This window comes from Lygodium microphyllum, chromosome 2, assembly GCF_053477565.2.
Source record: "Lygodium microphyllum isolate KBCC chromosome 2, Lygodium_microphyllum_v1.1.10, whole genome shotgun sequence".
NCBI lineage: Eukaryota > Viridiplantae > Streptophyta > Polypodiopsida > Schizaeales > Lygodiaceae > Lygodium > Lygodium microphyllum.
In genome coordinates this window covers 82,241,067-82,259,852 of record NC_141136.1, presented here as the reverse complement: position 1 = coordinate 82,259,852, position 18,786 = coordinate 82,241,067, and the positions used below count along the sequence as shown (strand labels likewise).

The 18,786-nt window shown below is 45.4% G+C and overlaps 1 protein-coding gene across 1 annotated transcript in view; it reads right to left on the bottom strand.

Annotated features, from left to right (window-relative positions):
- Window positions 1-18,786, bottom strand: part of LOC148039944 (Haloacid dehalogenase-like hydrolase (HAD) superfamily protein) — a 102,343-nt gene that overhangs the window by 9,074 nt on the left and 74,483 nt on the right. The window contains exons 8-10 of the mRNA XM_087695408.1: window positions 16,215-16,369; window positions 16,003-16,087; window positions 15,739-15,882 (exon numbers count right to left, since the gene is read on the bottom strand). Coding sequence (XP_087551534.1) covers window positions 15,739-15,882; window positions 16,003-16,087; window positions 16,215-16,369 — 384 coding nt within the window. The remainder of the gene's footprint in view (window positions 1-15,738; window positions 15,883-16,002; window positions 16,088-16,214; window positions 16,370-18,786) is intronic.

Genomic DNA, 18,786 nt, shown 5'->3' with positions numbered 1-18,786 from the left:
AAATGACTGAAAGCCACTTGCTTTCTTTTACATGTCACCCTATTCTAGAAGTTGTCTATAGATTTTGGATATTTACAAGAAATAAATATCTAAAATATCAAAAATAGACTAAACTTGTCCAAAAAACTAGTATTTTTGAACCATCCACACTACGGAAACTAACACTAATGACTAACATGGCATTGACTCTCTAGATCAATAAGAAAGCCAAATGACGATGCACTCTAGAGATTTTCATATTGTAACCGCATAGCAGCACGACAGCGTCTCAGCCAACCCAGAAAAAATTCCGCACTAGGCAGCAAAGCTGAACCACACAAGACGAGGAGAAGCACCAATGAGAGGCGATGTACCAAGCTGTCACTAGGAGGACCTGGTTGACCACGAGGACTCTCGGCCCACTAAGGAAAGGCAGACAGTGCTCCAGTAGATCAGCTTCCGCCTAGTAGAGTCGAGAACTTGAAGAAACTGCTGGGCAGGAGTGATGTCGAGTCCCACCTGGAACCCTAGATATCGAACGGTCTGTCCCCTGCTCACCCATCTGAACCCCAATGGACACCCCACTCCATGCTAGAGTCTAGATCTGTAAGAAAACCAACCGACTTTCGCCAATTGATTTTCGCTCCAGCGGCAATGCAAAATACCTCCAGAGCTAGTCTCACTCTCTCCAACATCAGCTCATCATCCTCTACATAAAGAGTGGTATCATCTGCATACTTTGAGTCCAGCAGCTCAGTCTCCTCTCTCACCGAAAGTCAAAGGTCACGTAGCCCGCTCACATATGAGCGGAGAAAGTAGGACGTCGCCTCCGTAAAGAGTAAGAACAGATACGGGGTAAGAGAGCAACCTTACCAGACAAATCTCTCTAGCCGAAACTCTCCCCCCCTCCTGCCACTTATGAGAACTCTGCTAGTGGCCAATCTGTAAAGTGCTAAAACCCCACAAATCCATGCATGGGGAAAGCCCAACCTCACCATGGTTCCCTCTAATAAATCTCAGTCAACCCTATCATAGGCCTTCTCGAAATCCAAGAGTACATCTAATCCCTGACCACTATACTGAGCCCACTCGGTCACCTCGAAGAAAGTGAAGATATTATCTAGGATGCTCCTATCTTGGACAAAACCTTTCTGGGTGTCATGAATGATGTCTAAAAGCACGGGGGCAGAGTCGACTACCGATCATCTTGGTCAGTGCCTTATAGGCCACTAACAACAAGGTGATCAGTCTCCACTGGGACAGCTCCAACCGGTCTCCCCCTTTGGCAAGGAGACTGACAAGACCTGCCGATAAACTCCCTGGCATTTGTCCTGAGCTGAAAATCTCCTAAAAGGCCAGTAGTAGGGGGCCCTTCACCACCTACCAATAGGTAGTGAAGAAGGCCACCATCCTCACCCAAGCATTTCTACCCATCTTGTGCATGGAAGGCCTCAGCTAACTCCTTTTGTGAAGGGGTCTAGGAGGAAGCGTCCCATCTCCTCTGTGACAAGGGATGGAATGCAATCCCAGACCTATTGTCTACAACGCTCTACTCTGGCTGAGACTAACTCTTGTTGAAGAAGCTCTTTGTAGAAGTCAGTGGCAATCTCCATCACCTCATCTGGGCCAGAGTAAATCCTACCGTACTGATCACGAAGGCTGCAAATCTGATCTCTTGAGATGTGAGGCTGATGCACATGAAAAAACTCCCTGCACATCATGTCCCCCTTCTGCGCCCAAAAGGTTGCTGAGGTACGGAAGGAGAACTCAGAGCGTCTGTCCTCAAGACCGGCAAGGGCTGCCCGTGCGTGCACCTCCTGCGTGTGGAGAGTAGGATGCCTTGGTGCCTCCTAAAGTAGTCTTTGAGTAGCTGCTAGGTCTCGCTGGAGTGCTCTCTCCTTCTCCTAACTTTGCTGCCTGGTGTGTAGGACTACCTCCTAGCAGATCCTGCTCGACTCGGCTAAGACCCTCTACAACCTCCTCTATGATCCGGTCTCCCTGGCCCACTCCCTAGTCCAGAGCTGCTCAATCAGCCTCCTCCCTCTTGTAGATTGAGTCATGGATCCGACAGGATCGCGTGTCAAGGGCTAAAGCGAGAGCATCAAGTGTGAGGAGAACCGGGTCATTAGAGAAATACTCTCTCCCTGTATCTAACCTTAGGTATTTAATATATATTCTTGTCTCCTCAACCAAAGCTCTAAAAAATTTTTAGTGAGTGAGCACCTTACTTTTCTCATGCATAAAATAAACCCATTCTTTTCAAGTATGATCATCAATGAAATATACATCATACTTGCAACCACTCATAGTTGCAATTTTTATACAATCTCACACATCAAAATATATCAACTCAAGTGGCTTCTTGCATACATGCTTCTCGTGCGAAAATACATGCCTTGAACACTTTCCAATTTGATATGCTACACATACTTTATGAATCCTATCAACTCTAAACTTTGGCAAGCTGTCCACAATATCTTTTGATTGTATATTTTTCAAATGTTGCACATTTATATGACCAATCCAACTATGCCAAATTTCAATGTCACCCACAACACTTGGACCTTATGCAAATAGAGTAGCATCATTCATTTTAGGTAGACCTACATCAAGAGTAAACAATATGCCAGCATGGTTATCTATTTGCAATCAATGTGTGACCAATAGTAGGAATGTCCTCTACATAATAACCATCAAATGTGAGCCGAACCTACAATCCCTATTCCACCATCTGTCCACAACAAAAATCAAGTTCTTAGTTATGCTTGTGCATGTCGCACATCAGCCAAGTACTTTGTTTTACCATCTTGTGTACTAAGGAAACATCTCCAATGTGAGTAATGGGACTATCTCATCCTCTTGCTCCACATATCTTGGAGACTCTCCATTGTGCATCTCTCTTAACCACTCTTCATGATAAGTCATGTGGTTAAATGCATCCAAGTCTACGTAGCAGTGATTAGACAAAGTGGTGTCAACCAACTGCCCTACCTGGCCTCCTCGAGAGGACCCCCACTCTCCCACATAGAACCGGTCCAGCCGCTCCAAAAGAGCTCTGCCCAACCGCTTGTATCCCCAAGAGAAGTCCAACGACCTCTCCCTCCTGTGAAAAGTTAGGCCCTACGAAGCATCATGTGCTCCTACTGCGAGGAGGAAGACCTCCCATGCCTCCTGCTCCTCCCTTGCCATACCCTAGTAATCTTTGCCTCTACCCTGTTGGTCCTCTAAGGCCTCCAAGTTATTGAAGTTTCCTCCACCAATCCAAGAGTCCACCTCTAGAAGTTCTGCTACAATCTCCATATAGAACCTGTTGCGTGCCCTAACCTCAATAGGAGCATAGACATTGAGGACTCCAAGGCATGAGTCCCCTAAATCCAATCTAATCCATAGAATCCTCCCTGCCACAATCATCCCGTGGTCTCGCACACATGCGGTAAGGCTCGGGCCAATAGAGGTGCATACGCCTCCACTCCTACCATGGGCATTGATGGAGTATTCCCAGTAGGTGTGTGAGCTGTCTGGAAGTACCTTCCCCACCCGATGGACTTGGGAAGGGGTGAGCTTGTGCTCCTGAAAAAGTAAGATGTCGATCCGTCCGGCAAGGGCAAGCTATTGCTCTTGCCAAACAATCAATTTCTTGGAACCATGTGCCCTACTATAGTGGAGGTTGTTCACATCCCAAGATGCTAGGTGTAGACTCATGGGGAAACTTGTGACTGACCAAACCGGCATCTGTTCGGTGTGGAAGATGCTGATGAAGAAGAAGAGCTATGGGGCATGCAAATGCGCTTGGCCGCAGGCTTGGAGGGTGAACTCCATTTCCCCATGGTGGCTCTCGGACAGACCATGGGGGTGATAGATGCTCCAGGCGGTACCACCAAGGTGTCGATCAGACAAGCTGAGAGTTGTGACTGTGTTCAGTGGTAGAAGCGGGCAGCCTATGCGAGGAGCCACTCCATCACATTCATTGGTGAGCTCCACTGGATAGGGGCTCAAAAAATAATGCTCAAATGTGAGACCTCGACTCCAGCCCACTAGTTAATGTCCATCATACACCTTGGCCACTACTGGGAGAAGAGTGCTAGCCCTCCTTCACCCATCCACCAGGAGATGTGGTCTACAACCTGGCCCCTCACTTCCTCTATCTGTGTCATCGTCTAGTCTCCTCAATGAGAGGTCTGAAATAATAAAGCATAGTTTGGTCCATCCGATGGTGCTAGTAAATGGACCTTGCCACTTCTTAACTTGCGGACCACGAAGATCCCCACCTCCAAAGGTAGTGGAAACTCTCCGCGCTCCGCAACTCTCAAATAGAACCATGAACCATTGCGGAAAAACCCTGTGGGAGCAACTGCGCCTGTCGAGGGAAAGTCTGACATGTGCAGCTGGGCCAGATGAGCTAGTGGCTGTGGCGGCGGCAAGGGGGAGAAGATATGGGCGTGTGAGGCTCGTCACCCCCTATGAAAAGGGGAGGGAGGGGGGACAATCACATGTATTGGATGAGGATCAGGGGGGCTAATCGGCAAGGGAGATGGTGGGGAAGAGAAAGAGTGAGGGATGGTGGGGTGATCGGAAGTATGAGGCAGGTGTGAGGGGGGGGGCAAGTGGCCCTGAAAGGGGAGGTCTATGGGATAGGGTCGAGGGGGAATCCATGAGGAGGGGGTGGAGGGGGGGCAATCACATGTACTGGGTGAGGATTAGGGGGGCTGATCAGCAGGGGAGATGGTGGGAAAGAGGAAGAGTGAGGGATAGTGGGGTGATCGGAAGTATGAGGCAGGTGTGAGGAGGGGGCAAGTGGCCCCGAAAGGGGGGGCCTATGAGATAGGTTCGGGGGGCAATCCATAAGAATGGGGTGGGCATGGGGGCAGGGGGATCTCACGTGGGGTGGGCTATGACGTCTCAGTGGGTGGTGGAGGTGGAGGCCTGTGATCCTGTTGGGTGGGACAAGCGGAGGGGCTACTACGGGGTGCTCTGGGCCCGTCGCATACCCTCCTACTCTCTACTACCGCAGCTGTGTCTAAGGGGCTGACTGAGGCCCCTCCCTCTCTGTCATCGCTAGACCCATGTAAAACCATCAACATCCACCTGCGGGTCTGCCAACTGAGCTGCCTTGGCTCCGAACTACGTGCAATCTACTGCATGATGCCCAAAGTCATGGCATCGCAGGCACTGACCAGGTTGCCCTATCACAATAATCTGCTGCCTGAAAGAGTGTCTGATTGCCTCAATCTCAAGAAACTTAGGTATGTTCTTTGTATATTTCACAGCCACCCGTACCTTCGGGACTCCTACAGCTATCACTGCATCCGCGAAGGAGGGAGAAAGAACTGTGCCAAAAAGCCATCCAAAGTCCTCCACTAACTGACGATACTCTACCGCCAATCCAGGGAATAGAAGGGTGACTAAGTGTCTAGGACACCTATTGTGGAGCGCGAATTCCTCTACTGTGAAGCCACTATACCACGGAACCATATAGATGACCCCCTTCATGGAGGCATAAGGTGAGCTATCCACTAGCTCCCAGGCTGCATCCACGCAGGTGAGTCGAACCATGAAGATCCCCTAACCCATGAGAACTGCCCCCGCAATCTGCGCTGCACCAATGCATAGCGTGGAGTGAAGCCAATCCTCAAGTTGTGCCTTGGATGGAGAGTGTCCTACAACCTGTCCAAAGATTGTTGTTTCTTTCAGTTCCAGCTCTGTGGCACGGACGGAAAGGAGTTGTTCCTCAGAAAGGATGATGCGCAAGGTGTTTGACTGGGGGGCACTCGCAAAATGCACCGGTGTCTAACTAGAGGTTTCCATTGCGCGTCACTGCTGAGGACCTACCGAGCTAGCTGCTATGATACCAAGGGAAATGTTGCTATAGATGTTGGGAGCAACTAGGATTTTTTTTTTCTTTTTTTCTTTTTAGATTTTCGTGGTCAAGTATTAGGCCTTGACAGGCAGACTTAACTAATCGCATAGGAGAAGCACACAGAAGTGTCGGTTGAGTCAAGGGCAGATAGATGGCCATAGAGCATTTGAGAGGGGTGGGCGAAGCTTAGAGAGCCTGTTTGGCGGAGGATGCAGGGGGCCTAGAAGCCCTCAGCAAAGAAGACCAACTTGACATCTGTCCTGATGTTGATGAGGTCGAAGGTGAGGGAGCCGCTGCATGTGTGAACAACGCAGAAGTGCCACAAATGCTTGGAGCAGACCTTGTTGGCGCAGGCCAAGTATGCTGGATCCGCCTTCAAGCACTGGAACTGCGCCAGCCACCCACGACGACCCAAACTTCACGCCGCTTAGAAGACACGATGCATGCTATGTCCTTCCCTCTCCCACCAATCGCAGCCTCCCCTTGCTCTTTCATTCCATAGTTCTTGCAGTAGTGGATCTGACATTCCAGCAATCTCTCACTCGCTCTTGCTGTTCACTCTTCAGTGTGTGCATGTGCATGTGCATGTAGCTGAGCATTGATCCAACAGTGGTATCAGAGCAGCCTCCATTTCCACCATCTAGTTCATGAGCTGCTGATGAAACGATTGAGCACTTGGGCTCAACTTCTTCTCTTCTCAGCCGGCTGTACACCTCAACCTTCAGCTGTCATTGTTCATTCAGTCTGAGCACCATCTTGGCTGGCAGCTGTATCCACTCCCATTAGTGCAGAACTGCCACCACAGCCAGCTTCACCACTGCAAGTGCTTCCACAGAGCTGCCTGCAGAAAGAACGTCACCTCTACTCTGTGCTTCCAGTTGTGCAGTTCCAATCCTGCTAGCCTAAGTCCCGCTCAGTACCTCCACCCTGCATCCTGCCCCCAGCAGTTACACACCTGCTCTGCCATTGTTGCCTGCTGCCTCTCAACATTGCCACCAGCTGCCGCCTACAGAGTGCCACCCTGTCCACCCTCAATAGTGTGTTTGCTTCCAGCCATGTGCTGTTCACCAGTGACGTCAGTTGCTTGACATCTCCAATCTCCAGCGTGCCACCTGTCTGCTAGTCCAGCTGCTGTGCACTGCCTTAAAGCTGCCTGTCATCACAGAGACCAGTAGTCTTCCCTGCCGCCCTGCATGCAGCCCAAAGCATATTTCCACAATGTAGACCAGCAGACTGCAAAAATTTGGGGTTTGCCAGATATGATAAAAGAATTTTCGCCTTTCACCTTGAATTTTGTACCAATTTCATCAGAAAATTTGGGGCTTCCCAGATATGATAAAAGGATTTTTGTGTTTCACCTTCAATTTTGTACCAATTTCATCAGAAAATTTGTGGCTTTCCAAAGTAGACCCTAAACTCAGAGAATTTCTTCATAGCTTTTGGGGATTTTCAAATACAAGCAAAATTTCTGAAAAAAAATTCACCAAAAATTGGGGCTTCATCAGGATTCCGGCTTATTTCAGATTCTTACATGGCATTCCATGACATTGGGAGCAGATTCCCTCCACATTGGCAGCATTTTTCTTGACATTCAGGTATGTCATCTTCAACTCAGTTAAAATCAATAAGTTTTTGCATTTTGCATTACATTTCCCTTTTTTTGTACCTATTCAGTTTTTTGGATAGTAGCTAGTTGCATTTGTCAAATACACATCGTAAGAATAATGTCAGCTCAAAGTGACTTCCTTAACATGTTTGGAGACAATGACAAGTTGGATGGCACCAACTATCCGATGTGGGGCTATGAAGATATGCTAGGGTTTGCACTAAGAAATCACAGAATGTACGGACACAACTAAAACACAATAACTCAAATAGTAACGCAATAAACGCAAACCCTAAATGCAAAATGCAAAAACACAAACACAAACAGAGAAGAAAGAGAACTCTAAATTGAATGAATCAATGCCTCAAAAGAATGAGAGAATATACAGAATGCTCAAGGGCAGATCTGTCTAGCAAGCAGTGGCTCTTGTGGGAGCGGGCTGAGGGAGGTGTCGTGTGTCGTCCACCGGAGATGGATCGCAAGTGCAGGAGCCACCAATCAGAGCAGAGGCTGATGAAGCAAGTGCTAAAAACACAAAAACCACCCGCTGAAGACAATGGCAACTAATCACCGGAAACAGTGGGAGGTGAGGCAATAGTGTAGACCATGTAATAGCAGTCGTGGGGGCTGGACAGCTCATGGAAGAGGGCTGACAACCAAACCTACAAGACAAGGATGGGCTGAATGGTGGGCAGCCTCTCTATTTACAGATGCAAAACAATCCTCCCAAATTAGGGTTTCGTATGCAGGACATAGAAACTCTCTAGAACCACTCCTCATTTAATGAAAATTTTGGTAATTTACATGTTTTGGGGCTGTTTTAAAGAGCTAATCAGTATAGAATGAATTTTTAGCTCAACACACTTCGTAGGTCCAAAACTGGAACCAGAAAGAGACTATAAGGAAAGCTCAATCCTATTGTTTCCCTAAGGCATAATTTTAGATCTTTTACGTGCATATACTATCTCTAAACCTCAGACTTGGGATACTCATTTACATTTATTACAGTTTGCTTACAATAATACACCGCACACATCTACAAAGAAAGCACCTTTTGAAGTTATTTATGGATATAGATTATCTACACCTGTTGCATCTTTGTCTAATAGAATTCAAAGTGCTGATGATATTGCTGCTATGCATAATAGTATTTTTGATGAAGTAAAGGATATGATTGCTAAAGCCCAACAATCATATACCAAACAAGCCAACAAGAAAAGACAAGCTATGAATTTCAAAGTTGATGATTATGTTTGGCTTAGAATACAAAAGCGTAGACTGCAAAGTGTAGATAGACATCCAGTTGTCAAATTAGCTCCTAGATTCTACGGACCATTTAGAATCACCCCAAAGTAGCCAAGGCATAGAACAAAGGGTGCACGTCGACTTCCCAATGGCCTACCAAGACTATAGAGGCAACGGTCATCTTACCAAGGGAGTCCAAGTAATCAATCCATAGAGGCCAAGGCATCAGACAAAAGGTGCTCGACTGCCTAATGACCTATGAGGACTTGCAAAGGCAAATGAAACAACATTGAACTTTTTCTTTTTGTCTTTTTTTAAATGGGTTTGGAGAATAGATATGGTTTGTGGCCTTTAAAATACCTGGCCCCGAATACATCATAAAACAAACAAGGTATCCCAACCACTCATGGGTGTCCATGACAAGGGAAAGTGGTGAAGAAGTAAAGGGAGGTGATGGTAAAGAATTGCGAGTGGAGATAGCTCAAGATCTACCCAAGTGTACTCTACACAATGAGATGCATAGAGTAGCAGGCTACATTATGAAAATGCACATGCAACAAACTTGGACAATGTTTCTTATGGGCAAATTGTTCAATTGCCCAAGTACCCTTGTACAAAGATAATGATGATCATGCAATACAAAGGGGAGGTACAATGGAGAAGGGAGGTCAATGTCGAAGATAAACACTGAATCCTCTAGAATACCAAGAAAGAATAGGAATCCCCTCTCAACCCTAGATGTTGAGGCCGAAAGAGGAAGAGAACCCTGATGTCGATCTTGGTGTGGCGCCAAGAACCATGATGATAGATGAAGATGAGGATGAAGCACCCCAACTGGAAAAACACCGCCATGATAGAATCATAAGAGATGACACAATCTCCCTTGACAAAGGATGCATCCATCCTAGAGCAAATCTCCAAGGAAGATGAAACCACGAAAGGAACGGTACACATCCCATGTTTCTAGCCTAGGAAGGATTGATGCAAACCTACATGTTAGCCCTACACTAAAATGCACAACCCTACAAGAGAAATCAGAACTACAAAATAGAGGTTAGCAATCAGATGCTTCCAAGCAAAACAAAACAAAAAAGTAAAGCTAAATGAAATATGTGCCATATGTGTCTGTATGAGTAAATGCAACACAAGACTAAATGAGAATCTATGGATGTTGTCACCATCGCATTTTTCCATCAACACGTCTCTACCAATGAAATGCATGACAAGGTGGAGAAGTGCGCCTAGGGTGGGGTGCAGAAGGAGACTCCTTAATGGATGCAAATAGTGCAATGGATGAGGAGCCAATAAACCAATTAGCTAATCCTTCAAGGGTAACGAAAGGTTTAGGTAGCTGAGGCTATTCGTGTGCCACATGTCCAGTGGCAACTATGCACTAGAACGAGCAAATGGGGCAACAATAGAAGGCATAGTTCGAGTGGATTGTCCAACAAGAGTGGAGGTAGTCCTAGTGGGATGTTGTGGTTCCTTAGATGGGAGATCCTAGACCTTGGTGTGACACTCCTCATCCACATGACCCAATCTCTGGCAATGTAAGCAAAACCTATTCTTTTGAGAGAGTTGCGCATAGTAAATCCAAAAGTGGAAATGGACTAGCTAGGCATGGGCATGGTGACCATATGAGTAGCCCATGGAGGAGGGATGGGGACACATGGGGCTAAGGATTTGAATCCTTATGTGGAAATGACCCATGGAGTGTGTAATGGTGCACCATAAGAAGAGGATGGAAATCGTTGCCTCTCAAAGACCGATAGATGAGGATGTGAATATATGGGGAAAGTGAGGGAAATACCTATCACCGCCATCCAAGGGTAAACAAATGTGTTCATTTGTGAGTGTGGGTAAGACATAGTATTGAAGGTTGTATCAGCGTGCAAAGTGACATTCACCTGAGGATAGGTAACATGGAGTGTAGAAAAAGAGTAGAAACTAGGAGCAAAGATGGAAGATCCAACTCCCAATGTACTGGATGCAAAAGTGGAGTGCAATTCGAGATTACAGAATGCAAAAGAAAGAGATACCTGAGATATGGGTGGGATGGGAGGTGAGTGAGATAAACCCTAATAAGGATTTGATTTGTGTGACATAAACATGCTCTAGGATCAAATTTGTTTTTAATAAGAGTTTGGTAAATTTGAGTTTTGGGGCTGTAATTAAGAGCTATGTAAAAATGCATTATTTAGTCCAACTAGACAGCCTCACATAACCACAAGTGAGCACTTCTTTTTACCCTGAGATGGTTGTGATGGGCATCCCCCTCACTACCCCCAATCGCTCACCTCCTTATCTATCAGCCTTCCAAACGCAGGGATTTCAATCCTCTGCTTACATTGCACCATCACGCACTCCATGGGCCACTCCCACCCAATCATTTCCATCCTTTGCTCCATGTGTCCCTATCCATCCTACATGGGCTACTCATGTTGTCACCATGCCCATGCCCAATCACTCCATGCCCACATTTGGTTCGATTGTGCACACTTCCCACATGCATGGAGGGTGCTCTAGGATTAATTTCCAAGTGTACTCCACTCTCTCACCGTACCCACCCTATCCCCATTACATATCTTATCCATCTCCTAGCACTACCACTCATGTTTCAACGGCCAAGTATGCCTTCATGGATAAGAATCATTTTAACTGGTCAAACATTCACCACTTGGTCGAACTTCATGCAACAATTGCTTGAATCTCAGGGACTTTGAGACCTAGTAGTCTTTGTCTCGATGTCAAACCCTCGACTGCTTACTAACCTTCAGCACATCCAGCTATGGAGAGCCTACAATGCCACAACAAATGTTGAGCTTATGCAAGGATTGCTTCCTTAGTTCCACTCTCAATTACAGCATTTCCCCCTCGCATCTGAGCGTCGGAGTCATCTCATTGACCACTATGCGGCACAAGATCACACCCAACATACCAATTTCGACTTTGAGCCTCAAGAGTTTTCCATAAAGTAAGAGGATAATCTGAAAGTCAATTTGGCCGAATATCGTCCATTACTCACTAAGGTTGCCACTACTGGCTCTCCAAAGTCGCGGACGAAGATCAAGTTACATTCTTTTGAATAAGTTTCCTCAAAATTCTTCCATGTCATTCAACACATCATCTTATTGCCTCGATTGCCGACATTTTATGAGTTCGAGTATGGTATCAATTCTTGCATTATGCAAGGCTACATGATCAAGTCGACAAGAAGTTCTCCGTATACTCTCATTCAAGGAAGGGTCAATTTGCCTCTTCTTTGCAAGGGAAAAAGATAGGTGGCAAAAACTCATAAGATGCGAAGGCGAGCCAAAACAAGGGTGACACCCCTTTCTCCAAACGAAAACAAAGAAACAAAACCCCAACAAACACTCTCGCTGCTGCCCTGTCTGCTCCTCCTATCTAAGTGACTGCTAGACATGTGATATGCGGACAGCCTCAATAGCCTACCATGACACTGGCCACACCCTTAGCCTTTCCTTCTTCAGACTTCCACAACATTCACTTGTACATACACACACACACTCATTGCACATATTTCATTTAGCTTTACTTTTCTTTTTTATTTTTCTTTGGAGCATCTCATTGTTGACCTTTGTTTTGTAGATTTCGATCTCTTTTGTAGGGTTTTGTATTTCAATGTACAGCTAACATGCAGTTTTGCACTGGCCATTCCTAGGTTGGAGACGTAGGATACACATCGGTCCTTCCTAGTGTTGGAGACATGGGATACGCATCATTTCTTTTGTGGTTTCATCTACCTAGGAGATTTGCTCTTCTACTAGCGTGGAGGCTTCCCCTCCCAAGGTGGATCATGCAATATCTCTCTTGATGCTATCATGGCAGTAGCTTCTACCTTGATCTTCCAATCGAGGTGCTTCATCCTCATCCTCATCTTCATGGTTCTCCACACCAGACAAAGATCAACATCAAGTTCCTCTTCCTCCTTCAGCCTCGACATGTAGGATTGAGAGGGGACTCTTACCCTTTCATGGTATTCTACAAGATTCAGCATTTCCATTCAACATCGGCCTTCTCTCCCCTAGTGTACCTTCTCCTTTGCATTGCATGATTTCATCATCTTTATAAAGGGCGCTTGGGTCTATAAACAATTTCCCCACAAGGGACTCTGTCCAAGTGGCACCTACTACATGCACATTCTCATCATGTAGCATACTATTATACATCTCATTGTGCAGAGCACACGTGGGCCGTGAGTTGTCTCTACGAGCGATTCTTCACCAACTTCCTACAACCTCGCCATTCTACATCACCCTTTCTCTCCTCATGGACACCCTCACATGGTTGGGTTAACTTTTTTGTTTTGTGATGTGTTGAATCTAACCATCCCTTGTCATTCTTCCCACGGGGCATAGTTACTTGAAAGGTTGCAAACCAAATCTATTCTCACCTCACCAAAAAAAGAAAAAAAAGAAAACTAAACTAAACAAAAAAAACCAAAAAAAAAAAAAAAAAAAAAAGTAAGGTTCCATCTGCCTTTGCAGGTGCCAAGACTTGGTGGACCACTAGGCAGCCAATGAGCATCATTTGTCCAATGGCTTGTCCTCTCTAAGGTGACTATTTGGACGCCCTTGGTAAAATAACTATGACCTCTATAGTCTTGGTAGGCCACTGGACAGCTAACAAGCACCCTTTGTCTGATGTCATATCCTCTCTAGGGTGACTACTTGGACTCCCTTGGTAAGATAACTATGACCTCTGTAGTCTTGGTAGGCCGCTAGGCAACCAACATGTACCCTTTGTCCGATCCCCTGGCTACTTTGGGATGGAACACCTTGGGGTAAAAATGGGCTTAAGCTTGTCTTCTAGTCTCTTTTTGGTTCCAGTTTAGGGCCTGAGAGGGAATGCTGAGCTAAAAATCATTACCCTCCAATTAGCTCTTTAAAACAGCCCCAAAATAGTAAATTACCAAAATTTTCATTGAACAAGGAGTGATTCTAGAGAGTTTTTGTGTCCCACAAGCAAACACCTAATTTGGGTGAATCCTTCCACATCTATAAATAGACAGGCTGCCCACCATTCAGCCCGATCCTTGTCTTGGGGTTTCCAGCCAACATAGACCCTCTTCCACTAACCGTCTAGCCCCTAGCAATTATTACTACGTGATCTATAGCTATTAGCTAGCCTCCCATTGCTATATGTGATCAGTTTCCATCATCTACATCACGTCGTTGATGTGTTTTTAGTGCTTTTCTTCATCATACTCTGATCCGACTTGTGGTTGCTATAGTCAAGATCCATCTGTGATTCGCAATACACATCAATGCCTCCTGAGCCTGCTCACACGAGAGCCACCAGCTATTCTGCTCCTATTCCAAATTTCAAACACTTGATAAATGAGTTTGAAGAGTACTTGCACATCATGTATAGTCGAGCTTACACCCCTCCTACCATCTTTGCTTCTACATCCGGACCAGTTGGTGAGACTGATCACCTCTCCAATCATGGAGGACATACAACATTTGGGATAACTAGCGACCCGTCTTCATTTCAGCTAGGCGCAATGTCAGGTTCATTCAGCCCCTTTGAGCCATATGAATCAAAACCCTCTCATGTTTCTCCTTTTGGTGTGCAAGATCCGGATGATTTTTAGTATGTAAACTTCAATAGAGGGGCTCTTGAAGTAGACATCCTTCATCAAGTATACCTACATCTTCTATTTCATTTGAACATGTAAAACACTCTTCTTAAATCCCTCCCATCCCACCCTCTTTTGAACCACACCTCAATTTCCTCTCTTCTTCATTCCAAAACCTCGAATTGCACTCCACTTCCGCATCCAAACACACTAGGAGTTGGATCCTCCATCTCCGCTCCTAGCACTTTCGTTTTCTCCACACCATATTCCACGTACAAATGTCAAACAGCTGATGGCAAACCCTAGCATATCTTCACAGCTCTTGATGAGCTCCCATGTCTCTGATTGTGCCAGTATGCTCCAGTAGGATGTACCCAACCACTGGGCAAAGCCTCCAAGCCCACATGGCACAAGACCCAACCTTGGTAAGCAAGATCCTATCTTGCATCTCTATCTCATACAATAGGTGGAGGCCTTGGTTGACTGACTGCCAAGGAAAGACTCCCCAAAAGATGCATCCCAAGCTAGGCACCGATCGACAAAGTACACAGCACACACCTCTCTGCACCAACTGCACCACCCAACATGACCATGGGTAGTGCCCCACAAGCCATAAAAGGCTTGAGACTCTCCTCAGCCTCCAACTATCCCAGAAGGGTTGCAAAAGGTATGACAAAAAGCCTTCCTAATACAAAGCTCTACTCAAAATCTACTATATGATGGTATATGCACATACTCAAAATCTACTATATGTAATGTGTATATGCACATACCAAAGAAGATTGAAAGATGTTTGGGTCTGAGTCTCTCTTTTCTTTTATAATCTTGTGGCTAACCTAGTGGTTATCCATGTCATAAGGTTATGTTAATCTCTCTCTTAGAGAAAAAACCATGACTATCAAAAAGCCTTTATCCCCAAAGGATGCTTTATGTGCTTCTCAGTGGAAAGAAGCTATGGACAAAGAGAGAATTGATCCACTTGAATCATACTTGAGGTCTAGTAGAGAGACCACATGACAAAAAGGTAATTGGCACAAAATGGGATTTTCAAAGCCAAGATCATTTTGGTAGTTCTTTGAATAATACAATACTGGACTGGTTGCAAAAATGTTTTGCTAGAGTTGGTTATGAAGAAACGGTCGCTCCTATGGCAAAGTATTCTTCAATTTGTGTTGTACTTGCTTGAGCAGCTCATTGCCACTGGCCTGTTTATTAGATGGTTGAAAATTCAGCCTTTCTAGATGGTGATTTTATGGAATCCATCTACCTAGAATGGTCAACTGGTTTTACACTTTTGTGACTAGATATAGCTACAGCTACTGGTCATAATCCTACATCAAAACGTATGGTTACAACACTATAACTACTAGAAGAGCTCATGTCACCTAAAGGAAATGCGGTCAAAGAAGGCATTCAAGTGTGAGGACATAATTTTGAAAATCTACATACCTGCTTCTAACAGCCACGCATGGCATGGCTATCCGCTGGGCTGCTTGAACCCCTGTTTGTGCACCTGCCAAAAGTATGCAATGTTGCACATCAACTCCAGCAACCTCAGCTCCTGCCCGCAACACTGCTACAGCTTTTCTGGAACTGGTTTATTGAAGACAACACATGAGTTTACCTTTGAAGTTTCTGATCATCTTGTCAACTCTTTGAACACATCGAAATTCATGCAAACTTTGAAGAATTTATGTTAAGCTGGCTACTTACACTTTTGTAAAGCATGTGTCCACTTCGACGCTCAATTTTAACATTGATGCTATCTCCTCAGCAACTCGTTGCTTTTCAGCAGCAACTGCAGCAACAGATCATTCTTGAAAAAAGTGGAAAAAAGAAAACAATTGCCTGAGACTCCCTTAATGTAGTTCTTAGCGAATATAGATTCATATAAGCACATGCATGACTGTTTTGGAAGGACATACCAGCCTTTGCAGCCTCCATAGCTAATTCTTCATCCAGACCCATTGAAGATCCAGCACCAAGGACAACTTGTCCATATACACTTTCCTCAACTTCTCCTTGACCGACAAAAAGAATCTTTCTAGCACGATCAGAACCCAGCTTTTCAATTAAAGATCTGAGGCAAAGTCAGAATAGTAAATTGAGACAAAGTTTTGCGGAAAGGATTTGCTATGACACAATACTCAGAATTTAGTCATGTATTTGTGACTCTGCATTTAGATTCCTCTGGCCTTTATACCTGCAGTAATTGAGGTATCACTGAATGTTAGACAGACAAACTTGAGAAGAAGCAGACAGAGATGATTTTTTACAAAAAAGGCAGGACATATAGCTCGAGTCAACATGACAGATAAACTGTATTTCCATTTGGGTAATATAATGACTTCTCAACTATGATCAATAAGCAAGCCCTTAATAACAAAAAGAGGCGATGAAATGCATATTAATTGACAAATCGTGCAAATAAAATAAACCAGAAGGTAATTCATGGCCAATGGTGGGCCTAGAGGCTTTGCTTAGGCTTCAACCAACATATTTGACCGCATGTTGTCACAATCAAAGGTTTGGGAGCTTCTTGGGAGTCTAGGCCACTACCAGCTGGCATTACCCCAACTCTCCATGAACCTTCCTCATAGGTGACCTGATTCTACACATTCTACAGTTAGGTTTTCTCAGCCTACTGGCCAACCAGCTGTTGAGGCCTTCTCCAGCATTTGTCTTCACTCTCAACTCTGTGTTTACTGGTTGGACAGGCCACCCAACATCCCTGCAGCATCCTCGAGCTGTCACTATCATTCCAACTGCTGCATTTTGCCAAGCAAAGGTCTTCTACAGCTGCTACATCTGCATTTTATGTCCAGGCATGCTGCCCTGCTGTTTGACCAGCTATCTACCACCTCTCAAACTGCTAAAATCATCATTAGGTCAGCTTCAGCATTCTGGACAGCATACAACAGCCTACATCTGACATCATTAACCCACTGCTGCATCTCAGGATCTATCTCAAGTATGACATATTCCTACATCATCTTGAAACAGTGCCACGGTCATAGAGACACAAAGGTTCAAGGCCCCCTGCTTATATCATCTTCATTCTCATTCAGCATTCCAAACATAGTCACAAGTGATGGGGGACGGGGACGGGGACAATGACAGGGACGGGGAGCAGCCAAAAATAGGGGACGTGGGATGGGGAACCGAGATGGTATTAAAAAAATCAAAATATATTTAAAAGATTAGCCTTCAAGGGAAGACATGGCGGCTGGACCCCTATGTTTTCCGGGAGGAGCTCCAGGAGTGGCGCCTCTGGATTTGGGAGGGCAGGCCACTTGACGAGCTGGAGTGGGATCCAAGAGAGTGGCTATGGACGGCCACTACGGTCGCCAAGAAGCCACCGAGGTTCTTGGAGTACATAGCCAGGATTGGCAGACACGTACTGATGCAGGAGGACATGGACTAGGCGTCGTCACGTAGCAGGTACTGGGTGAAGCAAAGCATCACAGATGCCTTCCGATGGACTTTCTAGCACCGCCCATGGGACAATTGGAGACTGAGGAGGGTATTGTATTTCTTATGGCTGGTGGCGCATGGAGGCCTAGTGGTGGGGAGTTGGTTAGCCTAGATGCAGAAGGATGGAGAGTGTAAACGCTGCACACAACAGCTTCTGGCATAGTTGTCAGGTACAAAAGGTACAATACGATACAATAAAATACAGTACTAAATGGTACCTTAAGATTTTATAAGGTATTGTACGATATTAGTACGAAAAAAAAACTTGATTATTTTGGACTAAAGATAATAAAATAGATATTTCAAGTCTAAATAGCAATGCTATTAGAGTATATAAGATAAGTACTTGAGGGTAACATGCCAAAACCTAATGCTGCATGCACAATATGTGCTACTACTACCTACAACTTATAACTACATAGATGGGAGTGGAAACATCATACATACATGATCATACAAATAAGAGAAGTGTGGGCTTAAGAGAGAGAAGGTTGTGAGAAATTGTTTGAATCTCAAATAACCTAATCTCATGGGAGAATCATATTAATGTAAGGAGCACTTAGCTCATCCCAAAGTGTAGCTCGAATGGGAAAGATGTATCCATTAAGTTGGTACCTTATGGTACTAATACGTAAGGTACGATACCTAAGGTATGGTATAGTATCAAACCTTTAGAGAGAGAGAGAGAGAGAGAGAGAGAGAGAAGGTTGAGAGAGAGAGAGGCTTGGGGGAGAAATAAGAAAGAAAGAAGTACAACACCCCCCCCACTGCCAAAAATAGCAGCTTTCTCCCCCCCTCCCCCCCCCCCCGGCCATTGATCCCCCCACCCTCCAATTGTTCCCTCTATCTGCAACAACTTTCCCCCCTCAGGTAGCACCACGACGTGATTGGTAGTTCTCTCAGAAGGGACGCACAATGGAAACCTCTGGTCAGACGCCGGCGCACTCAATGAGTGCCCCCCAGTCAAACACATTGCGCATCGTCCTCTCTGAGGAGCAGCTCTTAGCCGTCCGAGCTAAGGAG